The sequence below is a fragment of the Vigna umbellata genome, chromosome 3 (assembly GCF_029865625.1).
Source record: "Vigna umbellata cultivar VRB3 chromosome 3, Vumbellata_1.0, whole genome shotgun sequence".
Lineage (NCBI taxonomy): Eukaryota > Viridiplantae > Streptophyta > Magnoliopsida > Fabales > Fabaceae > Vigna > Vigna umbellata.
In genome coordinates this window covers 17,087,246-17,102,811 of record NC_142167.1, presented here as the reverse complement: position 1 = coordinate 17,102,811, position 15,566 = coordinate 17,087,246, and the positions used below count along the sequence as shown (strand labels likewise).

The following is a 15,566-nucleotide window of genomic DNA, read 5'->3' as shown; positions in this document are numbered from 1 at the left end:
ATATAAATAAATAAGAACATATATGAAATTGAGAGAATTATGTTATTATAACGAACTATAAAACTTGCATAATTGAAAAATAAAAATATTGATATTAGAAAGTGGGTTTTAAGTCTAACTCAACCCCACAAAACCGACTTATAAGATGAGGTTTGCACCTCACTTATTAATGGGTAGTCCGATAGTGGCCCGACAAACAGAAATATCCACTTAGAACTCGCTAGGATAGGCTTTAACCATGTCTTTGATACCATATTAAAAGTGGACTTTAAGTCTAACTCAACCCCACAAACCGGCTTGTAAGGTGAGGTTTACACCCCACTTATATATTATAATTTGACATTATCTATAGTCGATGTGGGACTTCCAACACACTCCCTTCACGCCGAGGTATAGACATCTCGTGCGTGATAGTAGAAAGGGTGTTGCTCCCTCCACCACCCCACCTCCCCACTTTTTTCTTTTATTCTAAAAATACTCTACACCTTCCCACTATTTTCTTTTATTCCAAAAATACCCTACAACTCCCCATTATCCTCAATAATCTTTCTCTTTCTCTATCTGTTTCTCTTTCTCTGTCTGCATTAATGTAGCATTCACACGACTCACATTTGAACTTGTGATATATTGTAAAATATAAAATTTACGGGAAACTTCAATAATATTAGTACTTCTACCACTTCCATTTTATAAACTTAAAAGTTAGATGCAAATACAAAATAATAAACATGATAATATTAATAGTAAATAATAATATATTATTATTATTATATACTAACTTTATATGAAAGAACTAAATAAATTCCAAATCTTTAACAAAAAACTTTTCTTTTATATTTTAACTATTTAATAATATTTTTATATTATTTATCTAATAAATTAAATACTTTATTCAAGTTATTTGAGTCGACAAGTTAAAACATAATATAATGTTAAAAATTATAGATATTAAATGTAAAAAAAAAGAAAACACACATATATATAATCATTTTTCTAGAAATTTAGAACAAAATTTTACTATTTATTAAGTAATTTAAAGAAAAAAAAATATTGAACAGCAAAAATAAGAGGCTCTGATACTAGATTAGAAGTGGACTTTTAAAGCCTAACTCAATTCCACAAAACCAACTTGTAAAGTGAGGTTTGCACCTCACTTATATATTATAAATTAGTCTTATCTCTAGTCGATGTAAGACTTCAAACAATTAACTTGGATAACATTTGAAGATTGCCATAACATAGAAAGTTATCGATACCATCAATTAATTAAACACCTTTATATTCATTTCATTTTCAAATTATTTATATTTCTTTCATAAAAAAAACAACTTGTCTGTGGAAAGTCTAATCATTTTAATCTTTTTATTCTCATTCCAAGCAACAATACATGTAAATAACATTTCTTTCACATGAGTCTTCACATGTTGAGCCTATCATGTAATTGCATTTTCGTTATATTAGTCATCATCTTTTATAAATTTAGACTAATTTAGCTTTTGCTTTTGTCACTTGTCTTCTAAGTTTTGTATTGAGTCTTAGACTTTCATATGATGTTAAATATAAATTTCATAGTTGGTAAGAGTATGAGCATGATCATCAATTAATTAATACTTAAGATTCAAAACCATGTGAAACATTGAATTACATGTTAATATTTAAATATAATTTAAAATTTTAAAACTTATTTTTTAAAAAATATACATACTAAATAAAAAACATAATTTTTAAATTAACTATTATAAGTTATTGGTTACTGAAGAAATCGAGCAAGTGAAGAAATAAAAAAAAATGATTTGGAGGAATAAAGACAAATCAGTGAGAAAATTTATAGAAAAAAATAAAATTAATTAAAAAAATATGAAAATGAGCTAGAAAAATATGAAAAACAAGGAAAAATAGACAGAAAAAATATCCAAAATAACATAAAAAGTATAAATGGATAGAAAATTATATAAATAGTAGAGAAGTAAGTTTATTGTTATTTTTTTAACAATGTGTAATAGAATACAAATAGTGCCTTTTCATCTTTACCATAATTGAAAAAAAATTATAACTAAAATAAAATTATATTTATTAAATTTTATCATTTAAATTTTTGAAATTGCAAATATAATTTATAGTTTTTAAAATTTTATTTTATAAAACTTTGTTCATGTTACACCCATGAATGTAAAGAGAATGCAGAAGAAAATTAACCTTTCATGTCCAAAAGCAGCACTGTTTGACACTTACATGCTCTAAATAGTACTCTCACCTTTCTATTTTCTCTGAAGCAATAGCATCGCACTCGTTCACCTCTTCTGACGCAATCTCTACAACCGTGAGTCATTATCTGGTATAGGTTTAATTGATTCTTGCATTCTCTCTTTCTTTTCATTATTTTCTCATTTATTCCAATGTGTTCCACCTCAAATTCCAACGTTACTGCAAGATTAGGTTTCATATATAACAAAAAAAACTAAGGTTTTCTCTCATTATTTGAACTTGGAGTTTAATCGTTTGTCCCCAAATTTCTTTTCCCAATTTCAAATGACAATAAATTAAGATAAGTTTTAATAACCAGAAATAAGATTACTCATCTCTTGACCCAATTAATGTATAAACTGTTTAAACCATCATTCACTCAATCAAATTGCATCACAATGAAAGTTTAAGCCTAAACACATCTATTGATTTGAATACTTCCTATGCGGGACTTGATGAATTTATCTTATCAAATTGTTCTTGAATTTGTTTTTGTTTTTTTGCTGCTGTTGATGATTCGAGTAATTTAGTTTTACCATCAGAAATTCTGATGTCTTGAGAAACATCTTTCAACTTAAACAAAAATTTGACAACTTAGATTTATACTAAATAATATATTCGTATTATTCAGTGTAGTGTTTAGGGGATGTGTAGAAGAACCCCAAGCAATAATAGATTATTTATTTATTTTTCTCACAATTATAGGATGTGTTGCCTTCAGAAGGTATTGCATGTTGTTGCCTAAACTAGACCATGAAATAGCACAAAGTACTAGTTCTATGTCCGCGTTCCTTTTCTTTTCCTTTGGAAATTGTAGGTGATAATTTGACTTAGACTTGTCTTAATTTATTTTCACCAGACTAGCCTTCATACTGGGATGAAGAAATCACGAACAGATGAGAAGATTCTCAGCTACAATGATGTGGTGCTTAGGCAATCCGATCTTGAAATCCTTAGTGGTCCATATTATTTGAATGATAGGATTATTGAGTTTTATTTCAGTTATCTTTCTTCAAGCCATTCCTCTCAGGATATGCTGCTGGTTCCACCATCCATTGCATTTTGGATAATGCAATGTCCTGTGGTTGACTCTCTTGGTGATTTCATAGAACCTCTTCATTTGCTTGATAAGGCGCTGGTTATATTCCCCATCAATGACAATGATGATGTTGACAGAGCTGAAGGTGGTTCTCATTGGAGCTTAGTTGCATATTGCCGCAATACTAATGTGTTTGTTCACCATGATAGTTGCAGAGGTATGAATGCAGCACCTGCCAAAAAACTCTATAAAGCTGTTGCTGGATACATGGGATCCTCTGCATCAGCTTCTGAGGTTAGCTTTCAGGAATGCACTGATTCACCCTTGCAAGATAATGGTTATGATTGTGGTTTATATGTGACAGCCACAGCAAGAACAATATGCAACTGGCATGCAAATCATAAGAATACACATAGGAATGATATGTGGTTTTCTGCTGTGAAGGAACAGGTTACTTCTTCTGCTGTTGCCAGCATGCGAAGTGAGATCCTGGCCTTGATCAGAGATCTAATGGCAAGACATTGAGAATAACATGTTCCACATTAAAATCTGTCTTATTTGGTACTCGGTGTCTTGAATTTAAGTTTGAGCTTCCTCTATATCTTGATTTATGAGAAGTGTGAATTCGATTGAACCACAACTTTGAATTTCTTTGATGAGGCGACTATGGTTTACTGTACGTTTAGATTTACGTCCAAAGAAAATGGATGCACGTCAAGCTGAAGCAACTAAGTGTTGCTTTTAAGTTAATCAATCTCTTTTTGACGTGAGTTTGCTGCTATACGTTCGTCTTGAACACTATTGCTGAGTCTATTTGAGCCATTTGAAGCAAATGGGTGTTGCTTGGGCGGTAGGTACAAAGATGACGGTGCATATGGATCATTGAAACCGAATACTTATTGCAATTAGAATGTAATGGAGAAGTTAGTGATACTGATGTATGAGTATTTCAACCATTAACATTAGTGAGATCATATTTCCAGCTGTTATCATCAATTTATCACATCATTTTTAAGTCTTATTTGCAATTTTTATTTTGACACAAGATTTAAATGACTCTCACTTTATTAATTTTTCAATTGACCCAAAAATATGTTTTAAAGCAGGAAAATATGTTATTTATTCTAATAACCTGGAGTATTAAAAGAGACTTGTAACCTTAAGGTCTTATACTTATCATCTTAAAAATGACTATCTTAAAATAAACTGAAAATTACTTAAGTATTTGATTGATTTGGTTGTTATCAATTACTGAGTAATAAGTAATATGTCTCTTTCGAGTATTGATATAGCATTCAATAACCTGGAGTATTAAAGAGACTAAGCTCTTAAACTTATCATCTTAAATATGACTATCTTTAAATCAACTGAGAATTAATTAAGTATTTGATTGATTTAGTTGTTATCTGTTAGTGAGTAATAAGTAATGTCTCTTGCGAGTATTGATATAGCATTCGATATTGATTTTTGATAATCATTTAATTATTTATCAAATTATGATAATGAGTTATATCTGAAAAAGAGTTATCAAACCGAATTTTTCATGTTTTTTATCCTCAATTTCTTATCTGCAATGAGAAAAGTAATAAATTTTGTTTAGCAATAAAAAAAACTAACATTTTCCATTTTTAAATTCAAATTAGCAAAGTAAAATTTTACATTTGATTAGAAAAGAGAACGTATGTACTGTACGATAATTGTATTTTTTATCCATTGTCCATACCCTAGGTCCATTCTATTTTGATTCAAGTATATCAGAGCCAGTACATGTGCAAACTTCTCAGGGACAATTGGTAAAGGGAAAAAAAAATATTTTAACTAACATTTAAAGTGTAAGAAAAAAAAAACATGACTATTCATTGTAGCTAGCTCTGAGAACATAGATAGCGGGCAGGGTAGGGGAAGCCCGTCAAAATTTAAAAAGTTTGTACATTTGATACAATTTTCTGTTCATATATAGTATGAAGCAATCTAAACTCTGTATATCCATTAACATGATTTGACCACTGGAAGTACCACATCGCACGCAAAAGCAACCCTATTCTGCATTCCTGCATCACCAAAAGCATACAGCAAAAGCGTAAAAATTTAATTAAATAAAAGGTGCAGAATAAAATGGCAATCATAAGCGATACATTTGAGTAAACAAACATGCTAAACCCATTCAAATATCCAGATTTTATTCCCAACAAAAGCAGTAATCTATTGGCAACAACACGTTACTCATCCAATTTTAACAATGAGAAACATCTATCAGGAAAAAAAAATTATTCTTTACATAGGATATATTTTCTTTTTCTGGCAAAACGGAGGACGCAGTGTTATTACGGAACCAAGGAACCGAGACAATTTATCAAGTTCATGTATGACATTTTTAAACTGTAAGGATTAGTTGTTCGGAGCAATGGTGAATAAAGCTCGCGCTTTGCAATAAAAATCAAGGTATACCAAAAGTTTCAAAATTGGAGGTCATTTACATTCAGTAAACTAATCAAGCTAATCTCAGAAAATTATTCAGATATATGGCACTCACCTCTTTTGGAAATTATTCACGTCGAGCTAGTGTCCACTGGATAGCTCCCTAGCACTCGCAAGAATGTAGCAAATTCCTGTCATGTGTATCGGTTTTAGAATATCTACTCAGTAATACTTTCAATATACTTTAAAGGATTAAATTAAAGCACACCTTTAGATGTCTTAGGGCATTTTGTGCATTCTGATTAGCCATTGATTCTTCAAAATCAACATAAAAAAGATAATCAAAGTACCTGTATAAGATAAGAACTACGGTCATAATAATCACTAACTATATACCTTTTTTTAAGACAACACAAATAATGATTTTAAGTTTTTAACTGATTAGTTTAAATGATGAATGTATTAGCGTTCAGAAAAAGATAGCTATGACTTTCAGTAATTATACTTGGAATTGCTGCTATCATCTGATGCTCGTAGAGGTTGGTTTCGCAGAGGTCGGCTTTCAATCTGTTCGAAAAACAAATGAACTACATAACTGGAAAGGCCTAAAAAGCAAGCTTGCTAACCTCCTCAAAACATATAACAGGTGATGCCAAGAGAGAGACAACAAACCTTTGTGAGGTTAACCTGACGCAATGCAAAAACAGCAAGGGCCTTGAAAAGAACCCCAGGGCCTTCTTCTAAAGAAAAAACTATGCTTGTCTGACAAAATCAATAGCAATATTTAATATTGATTAGTACGCATAAAACCAATCAATGTAGGAATCCGAAGAAATATGATGTGTTCTATTCAATAATTTCTTCTATTTGTTCTGGGTACCTTAAATGGCCTATCAGTGCCTGGAATTATAGGTTCTCGCGCTAACATTAAAAATCGAGTGACATTATCACTATCATCCTGCAAATGCAAACCTATTAGCAATGAAATCTACTATGAACCGAAACATCCAACAACAGGTTAAAATACTGATACCATGAACCCAGACCTGAATGTCTTCAGCAAGTATATTCAACCCATAGATCTTTGCAGCAGAAGAACTAGCAACTGCTCCTGCATCTTGTAGTCCGAGCAAGGCAACTTGCTACAATAACAATGTTAGGATAAGTGATACTGAAAAATAAGTGGGTAGTAGCACTACAAATTGAATCTCAATCCAATGCCCAAGGCACAACATCTAATCATGTATTCAGAAGATGACAAGAATATGCCAAAATTCTCAGCAGATTAGAATTTGACCAAAGATGACCTACTTATAACTAAGGCCTCTGTTTGGGATGGTTGCAAGTTTTTGGCTTTGGGTTTTAAATGCAAATTTAAAAACAAAACATCTTCAGATAAAATAAAGTATAACTGGAATTTTTTACGTGATCTTAAATAACTTTTTTCCTTAGTTTTCAAAACAATGGAAAAAGATTTTATTTTACTTCTCTCTTTTAATTTTATGGTGATCCCTTACACAATAACCTAAGAATATCACACCACAGTATCACTGATTACGGATCTTGCCAGAGTCGTTTTCAGTGAAATCTTGGGGGGAAAAGATTCTACATGTTTGGATAGGGTCTAAATATACAAAATGCTCTCAAATCTAAAGGAAATAAGCATGTTTCCTAGAAAAGTGGGAATGGTTCCAATGATGCCAAACTCTTTGTAGTACAGAAATTTAAGCATAACCATTGATCAACAGAAACACAAGAAATTACGCCAGCTACATATCTTTTATTACAACATACGATAAATATCTTATAATATCATTTTTTTTTATCTTCGAATATGGTAGAGCATCCTAATTGATCTCTTAAAGTGTGTTTGTTAAGACCAATAAGCTAGCTACTAGAATATAAGCTAGTTTGACCGACTAAGGGTTTTGGAAATCCCTCAAAGTAGCTTATTTTAGGAGTTTCTTATAAGCTACTCCAGAAAACTTCCATCTTTTTGCTTAATTAATTTTCTTCCACTACTCCCTTATATCTTAATACACTTCCTTATTATTTTTAAGTTCGCTTTAACTATTATTAATTATTTCAGTCTTATAGACACAATTAACTAGTGTACTATTTTCAATATTTGTAGGGTTAGTTTTTTAATTTTTTATGCAGTTCAAATTAAAAAAGACTTAACATTACAAATTAAATAAATAAATGTTTAATTACATGATGCAATGTGAAAATAATAAGAGAGAAATTCAATGTAACAGTAATTTAAATTTAAAAAATAAAAATATTTAATTTTTAAAAAAATAAATAAAAATTAAATTTGATTAATACTCATTAAGTTCATTTAAACAAAATGACTTATTCAAATAAAAAAAAAACATATACAACTTTCAAAAAACAAATAAAAGTACTAAACAGTTTAATAAGCATTTATTTATCGGTTAGTTTATCAAACACTTCTAATTCAATAGACTCTACCAAAGCAACTAGGAAGTTATACGCCAAGAGCTTATAGCAACTACCAGCAAGCTTATCAACCACAGCTTTAGCAAACAAATTCTTAGAATTTACTCTTATTTTATATCTTATGATTCGTGTACTTATATATTTAGTATCTTTCTAATTATAGACATATTTTATTAGAATTAGATTCATTAGAATTTGATTTATATGAATATCATATCAAGAATATAGGAGCGAAAATCCTTAAATTATTTGTATTTACTGCCATTGATATCAATCTGGTGTAGTTCAGACTCGTGGTTTCAATGTCTCATGAATGTAATTTTTTGTCTTTCGACACCTTTCAATAGTTCTACACTTACCTTAGCAGCACCAGCTGTATCATCAACTGCTTCTCGCACCAATCCCAATTTTGTCAGTGTGTTCTCACATTGAGCTAGAGCCTGAAAAAGTGTCAGTCTGGGACATGTTTGTCATTGGAAGAATGTAAGGCTTTAAAATGTTAGAGTCAAACCTGTGGATGACTTAGAACCCGGTTCAAATCCTCAAGTTTAACACCATGGTTGGCCATCAAACAGTGACGGACAGCATATTTTACTTCTCCTACTATGTGTAAACTATGGCGGAGTAAAAGGTCATAATTTCGATGGATACTCCCTCCTAAAGAATTCTCAATTGGCAAAACTGCTCTGTCCACAATCCACCTTTCAACAGCCTAAAACAGAAAACCCAAAATGAGAGAAACAATGAGATTAGACCTCTTCGAAAATGTCTATACAAAAAGGTTACCTAGATAACAAAAAAACAACAAGAATATAAGACTAAGAGCTAAGAACTGGAACGTTTGATTTTGAATTTTAAGTGGTTCGGGCAGTTATGCAAAACAATAAGAGTTAAATTTGTCTGGACAAAAACTTTAAGATGAATTCCATGAAGAAAACAGGGGAAATCAATAAAGAAACATAAAAAACAGATAACAGATCAAGAGGAAAGGGTAACAATACTTTACATCAAAAGTGGTTTCAAATTGTTCACACGGCACAGCTTCACAATTTGGGTAGGCCTTATGTGCTGCTGATTCACTGTACGCACCATGAACCCCCTGAAATAGCAGAATTTAGCTATATGAAATCATAAACAATGGATGTTAGACTTCAATTACAATACACCGAATTAAACCCTAATTCAGTCATAAACTACCATATATAGTATGATTGTCAACACCAACGATAAACTCTATATACAATTAGCTCCTGTCACTCATACAATTGAGAGTATAAAGTAAGTCATGCATGAGCACAGCCACACCTAGTAATAAACCTCAAGAAAGTAATGTCAATTAATTGTTTTAAAACAAGATCCACCGTCTATTTTATCGCTATTTTGATGATTGTGCTTGTATACAGTGAATTATGTAAGAATTGCTTGTTTGCGTAAACAGACAAAAAAAATTCCACTGATAATCATGCAATGTGACAAGCAAGCAAACACCTGATATGCCACACGAAGGCCAGAACCGTCAGAAACTGAAGCAGATAAAGGCCCTGAAAATTGAATCGCGAAAATCGTCAATAGTAATAGCTACCAGAAAGATAGAAAAAAGAAAAAGAGAAAGCATGGAATAGATTATAAATAGGTACGCGGAAGAACGAGCGGATCGCGGGAAACGACGTCGTCGGGGCTGGTTCGCAATTCGACTGAGTGAGGTTTATCAGCGAGATCGTTCTTCTTCTGCTTCCCCTCGTGAAGAGAAGAACGAATGCTGAGGTTACGGTATCGTTTCGCGTGAAGCGTGGGGTTGGTGAACGACACGGCGTCTGACGGCGAACACTGGCGGTGGAGATAGGGCGGTGGATGGGCTACGATTCGCGACGCTGCCATCGAGACACAGTCAGAGACAGCTTTTGGGTTTACAGAGTATGGACTGGAAAGTCCGTTTTTAGAGCTTTGTTTGACAACCCCACTGCAGAGTTAAAGAATGTTAAGTGGAAATGCTGCATCTAATTTTTTTCATTTTAAATTAATATATAATATCCACAATATTTTTTATCTTTTAATAAATATTAATATTGCATTTTTTTTTTTAGTTTCCAAGTAATCAATCAAATTCACAAAACTGTCTTAGAAGTAACTCGTTGTCGTGAAGATGAAGAAGTGATGTCTTGCAGTGTACATTTTAAGAAATATTGTACAAAATCAGTTAAAAAGACAAGGGTTGTTGAGAAATATTTGTATACTTTATTTAGATTAATAATATTATCGTGTACAAGTTATCACTTTAAGCTTTATTGAAAAAAATTAAGCATAAATATAATATTACTAATAGAAAAGATAACATGTCGGAGAAACAAATACTTTATATTTCCGTTAATAAATAAAGGATTATTTATGACCACTTTTAATATAATTTTTTATTGAATTCTAGTTTCATTGTCTTTTTATCATTTCCTATTAATATTTTTAGCATTTCAAAGAAAAATATTAAAGTCATGTACACTTAAAACATATTATTAAGTTCTGAATTATCTTTAATCGTATTTATTAAAATTTTGCATATTTACATATTATTCCATGTACATGTGATTTTGTATAACGATATTTAAATAATATTGTGCTAAAAAAATCAACACCGTGTTTTTTAGAATATCAATTTGAATACTGGCGTTTCGGTATCTGTTGCGAGTACAACGGTGGATTAAGTGGTTTTGGTATCTGTCGCGAGAAGAACTTGATTAAGTGGTTAACCAAACAAAAATTATTAATGATATAATTTTTAAGATAAGTATTATTAATAAATAATAATTTTGGGAAAAAAATAATGGATGTACTTTTATGTTAATTTTGATTTTAGTGTAGTTTCAAATTGATGAAATAGTTCTCAAATTTTAAAAAAATAATAATAACGGGCTTACTTCTTTCTAAAACATTATTATGATAAAAACAAAATAAAATTTTATGTTTTTATAATTTGAAAAAGTAATTTAATTGTTTAAAGCTACATAGACAGAACGAGTATGAGGCAAGAAAATAAACAAAATCAAAAATATACTTTTTCCTATAAATTTAAACCTAAATTTATTATAATTTTTATGATTGTGATTAAATTATATGGTAAATTTTACATTATCGTCACATCATTTATTTCTTTACATGATTCTTATGAAAGTTATTATAATTAAGAATGTTATTTACATTAAATTTCATTCAGATAAATAAAATTTATTTTTAAAATTAAATAAAAAGAATAACGGAATAATTAAAAATAGTTGTTTCATGTCGTCTGCACTCCCAGCCTTCCTTTTCCTTTTTATTTAGATTTCATGGGCTGGCTACGTTTATTTTCCCATTCCAATATTTTATTTTATGGGCTGCGATATTTTCTATCATTTCCCTTACGCCCTTTATTTTACTAAATTGCTCCAATATTTTTACTACTCATATGGAGCCTTTTCTTATTTTCCTTTTTTACAACTTTTTTTCTTCAATTTTCATATTTCAACACTTATAATTATTTAGTACTATTATTTTCGTCTGTGCACCAATAAATATATATATATATATATATATATATATATATATATATATTAAAAATATAAAAATCCTAAAAAGTTATATAAAAATTAAAAAAATATATTTTCTGCTTTTATTTTCGATATTTGTATGATCATCCAAATCGTCAAATACATCAAATTATAAGTATGAACTGTTTTTCTAGTATTTGATTTAAATAATTTTAAATTGGTTTAATCATTCACGAAGTCCCTATTTTTACGTGGAATCTCAATTTAGTCCCTTAGTTTCTGGAATTCTCAATCGGGTCCCAAATTTATGAAAATTGCAACAATTGGATCCTTTCCGTTAAATTGTCTCCAACGGCGTTAGTGTGTGTCCGACGTGGCACGTTGTAGTCAGTTTCTTAACTGACGTGGCTGACTGAAGCAGGGACAGTGAAGCACGTGGATAATAACAATTTTTTAAGTCTTCCCCACATAGTGCGACCTTATCAACCCCTGCTGAAAGGGAACCCCAGCTTTTGCAGCGTAGCCAAGCGCAGCCACCACCCCAGAATCGGGAACCGCAATCACAACGTCGCACTCAACGGGGCTCTCAATGGCCAGTATTTCCCCGAATTTCCTCCTAGACTCGTACACAAACCTCCCGAAGACAACAGAGTTGGGACCTGCGAAGTATATGTGCTCGAAGAGGCATTGCTTTGGCTCTTGATGAGTCACGAGGCAGAGGGATTGGATTTCCGTGTGGTCCACCACCACAACCTCACCCGGGTTCACCTCTCTCTCATACGTCGCATCGATTAAATCCAGCGCGCATGTCTCCGAGGCGAAAACCACAACACCGTTCTTTCTCCTTCCCATCACCAAAGGTCGGAACCCGAAGGGGTCCCTCACAGCCACCAGCTTGTCCTCCGTGAGGAACACCAGGGAGTACGCCCCCTTCAGATTCTCGCAGGCATCCACGACTCTGAGTAGGAAAGGTCTGTGCTTGGAGGTGGCAATCAGGTGGAGCACGACCTCGGTGTCGAAGGTCGTGTTGAAGATGGACCCGTTGTCTTCCAGTTTGGCGCGTAGGGAGCGGTAGTTCACGAAGTTTCCATTGTGCGCGACGGGGACAGAGCCGAAACGGTAGCCGGCGACGAAGGGTTGGACGTTCACGAGCTTGGAGTGGCCAGCGGTGGAGTAGCGGACATGGCCAATGACGCAGGAACCGAGCAGCTCAGATAACTTTGATTAAACCCTAAATACCCAAATTGATACCCCAATTTGTGAAATGGATTGAACTTTGGACGAACCGAACCCTAGAAGTACTTAGAACAATCCTAATCCCTAATTCGATTTTGAATCCCCATTTTGGTTTAAAACATTTCTTTTCTTTTTACTTAAAAAATTGTTATTATCCACGTGCTTCACTGCCCCTGCTTCAGTCAGCCACGTCAGTTAAGAAACTGACTACAGCGTGCCACGTCAGACACACACTAACGTCGTTGGACACAATTTAACGGAAATGATTCAATTGTTGCAATTTTCATAAATTTGGGATTCAATTGAGAATTTCAGAAACTAAGGGACTAAATTGAGATTCCATGCGAAAATAGGGATTTCGTGAATGATTAAACCTTTAAAATTCTATTTTCTATCTTTTTAGTTTTTTATTTTTGATGTTTGTATAGCTGTTCGCATCTTTGATATCCTAAAAAATATAAATATAAATATTCATGTTAACGCTTGTGTGGTCTTGGTATTCGAACCTTTCTTTTTTATTAATTCAAAAATATAATATTAAAAAAAAATCAACATTTTCACTTAAATAAATCATTATCTTACGAACAATGTATGTCACTCTAATATTCAAAAATAAAAAAAAAATTGTTTCTCTTACTCGTTCTTTAATTCTTAATTTTGAAAAAAGTAAACATTAAAAAAAATCACATTTTAGACATTTAATTAAATGTATTTTTTAATATCAATATTGCACAGGGTTAATCTTTTCTTTATCCTAACACTTTCAAACTCAAAATCCAGTTTTATAAATCATGTTTTATTTTTATGATTTTTCATAATGAACTATGATAATATTCTAAAATTTATAATTTTAACACTTTTTTTTTTCACTATCGCAATTTTAGTTACAAGAAGTGTGTTTTAAAAAATAAAAAGCTAATTCATAAGACTGTGAACTTGCAAATGCAATATTTTTATTTTTGTTGAGAGTTTTAGAAGCATATTTCTTAGTTACTGTTCCGGCAAAAAGTTATACCGTGATTTAATAAATTTTAAGTCGTTTGATAAGGAGTGAAAAGGATTATATTTACAAGAAAAAATGAGATAAGTTTGTTGTAACAAATCTATAACTTGCATTCCAATTCTTATCTTTTATTTTTATTACTTTTAATTAATAAAGTATTTGTAAGAACGTTGAAATCTAGCCAAGCATTTTTAAATCTTTATAGGATTATACATTTTTTATAATATTCTTAGATATATAATACATTCGATGAAATATATGTTTTCTCATATTCTCATGGAAATGTTTTATTGTGAAAATCATAACTCAATTCTAACTTTCTTTCGGGAAACTGATACAAAATAAAATATTTCAACCTCATTTTGTATTACAATCATCGGTTTCATCTAATCGGATCACCCTTGACGTATCTCAAAACGATATGTTTGAAATTAGGTTGGTTCAGCCCAATCACAAGTCATTTCATTAATTCTTGAAATAAAATAACTTAAATCACGCTTTGTTTTACTTGCAGTGAAAGCTTAAAAATGGTCAAAGTTTTAGCAGTGATAGGATACGCAGAATAATGATATACCGGAGAAAAAATTACTAAAACGAAACAGAATCAACGTTATCCCGTTTATATGAAGGCACTAACTTTCCGTACACGGTGATCTTGCCGGTGCCGGAGTTTTCTTCGGTGGAATTAACGTGTGAGGAATCTGAGATGATAATGAGTCATCTTTATCAGCTTGAGAGAAAGAATAAATCCCTTGGCAAAGACAGATTTAAATTTTTTTTTGTTAATAACGAATTTGTTGATAAAATATGTGAATAAATTAAAATTTTAGTTATGAAAATATATTTATGCCCATAAAATATGTTAATAAATTAAAATTTTAATTATTAATATTTTTTTTTGATAATACGGTATTAATAAAATCTATCGATAAAATTTATCAATAAATTAAAATTTAATTATTATTAGAATTTTTTGTTGTAAATTCCATTAGTAAAAGGGTGTCAAATTCTCATTTTGTACTTTGACAATTTTAACATTAAATTGATGGATGGCTCTCTCAAGTGGAGATGCGAATGACTCTTAATCAAATGTGAGAAGAATAGAAAATGAAGCGTAAGGATGTGATTGAAAACAATTGAGAATCTGATTGCACTTGCAGTGACGCCAGTGATAGTGTTATATATGAATTCGAACGTCGATGATAGGGCCTCATTAGAGTTGGGTGAGTCACTAAAGGGTAACCAGTTTGATGGATGACTCACTTGTGAATAGAATTGGCCAGAGGAATTGAAGAGGAAGTTCAAAAAGGAAGCCAGAAACCTCGTTCCTGTACCATCATTAATGCTTACTGTCTCATTGCACTCTCTTTTTAAAAACCTCCTTCCCCCTGTTGTGTCATTCTGAAATTCAGACATCGATTGATCCTGTGATTAAAAAAGTTGCGTGATTTTTCTATTAAATATATGCACATGCCCTCTCTCTCGGCTCTCGACATGTATAAGAGTGAAGATGGAGCAGCCTATGGTTGGTAGGTTGGTTGATGAAGTCCGAGACTTGTACCTAGTCTTAAAGGCACACAATCCCCCACCATTTGTGGAGTCCCTAGAAGATCCCTTTCAGACGCAGTGCACACTCTGACGCAGA

At 31.7% G+C, this 15,566-nt stretch overlaps 2 protein-coding genes and 1 pseudogene across 3 annotated transcripts; 1 reads left to right on the top strand and 2 right to left on the bottom strand.

Moving 5' to 3' along the window:
* The first annotated feature begins 2,171 nt into the window (after window positions 1-2,171).
* Window positions 2,172-4,298, top strand: LOC124838299 (Cysteine proteinases superfamily protein). 2 transcript variants are annotated; one of them, XM_047313860.2, is made up of 2 exons: window positions 2,172-2,320; window positions 3,104-4,298. In XM_047313860.2, the coding sequence occupies exon 2, from the start codon at window positions 3,122-3,124 to the stop codon at window positions 3,806-3,808; it is 687 nt and encodes a 228-aa protein (XP_047169816.1). In that variant the 5' UTR covers window positions 2,172-2,320; window positions 3,104-3,121; the 3' UTR covers window positions 3,809-4,298. The 2 variants fall into 2 exon arrangements, with proteins under 2 accessions (XP_047169816.1, XP_047169817.1); XM_047313861.2 differs by having other exon boundaries at window positions 2,187-2,335.
* A 779-nt stretch (window positions 4,299-5,077) lies between these two features.
* On the bottom strand, window positions 5,078-10,157 carry LOC124838300 (arogenate dehydratase/prephenate dehydratase 2, chloroplastic-like). Its single transcript, XM_047313862.2, has 12 exons — window positions 9,802-10,157; window positions 9,653-9,705; window positions 9,171-9,263; window positions 8,676-8,876; window positions 8,524-8,604; window positions 6,748-6,843; window positions 6,582-6,659; window positions 6,374-6,463; window positions 6,207-6,268; window positions 5,970-6,051; window positions 5,817-5,892; window positions 5,078-5,334 (listed from the first exon to the last, which is right to left on the bottom strand). Exons 1-11 carry the CDS (start codon window positions 10,040-10,042, stop codon window positions 5,833-5,835), a joined length of 1,137 nt encoding a protein of 378 aa, XP_047169818.1. The 5' UTR covers window positions 10,043-10,157; the 3' UTR covers window positions 5,078-5,334; window positions 5,817-5,832.
* A 1,978-nt stretch (window positions 10,158-12,135) lies between these two features.
* On the bottom strand, window positions 12,136-15,337 carry LOC124838306 (amidophosphoribosyltransferase, chloroplastic pseudogene; annotated as a pseudogene).
* Between the last annotated feature and the right edge of the window lie 229 nt (window positions 15,338-15,566).

Coding starts and splice junctions, on each gene's coding strand:
- LOC124838299 (XM_047313860.2), top strand. CDS start 3,122: ATGAAGAAATCACGAACAGATGAGAAGATTCTCAGCTACAATGATGTG.
- LOC124838300 (XM_047313862.2), bottom strand. CDS start 10,042: ATGGCAGCGTCGCGAATCGTAGCCCATCCACCGCCCTATCTCCACCGC. Junction 8,877..9,170: donor AATTTGAAACCACTTTTGAT/GTAAAGTATTGT, acceptor TTTCTGTTTTAG/GCTGTTGAAAGGTGGATTGT. Junction 6,052..6,206: donor GATGATAGCAGCAATTCCAA/GTATAATTACTG, acceptor TATCTTATACAG/GTACTTTGATTATCTTTTTT.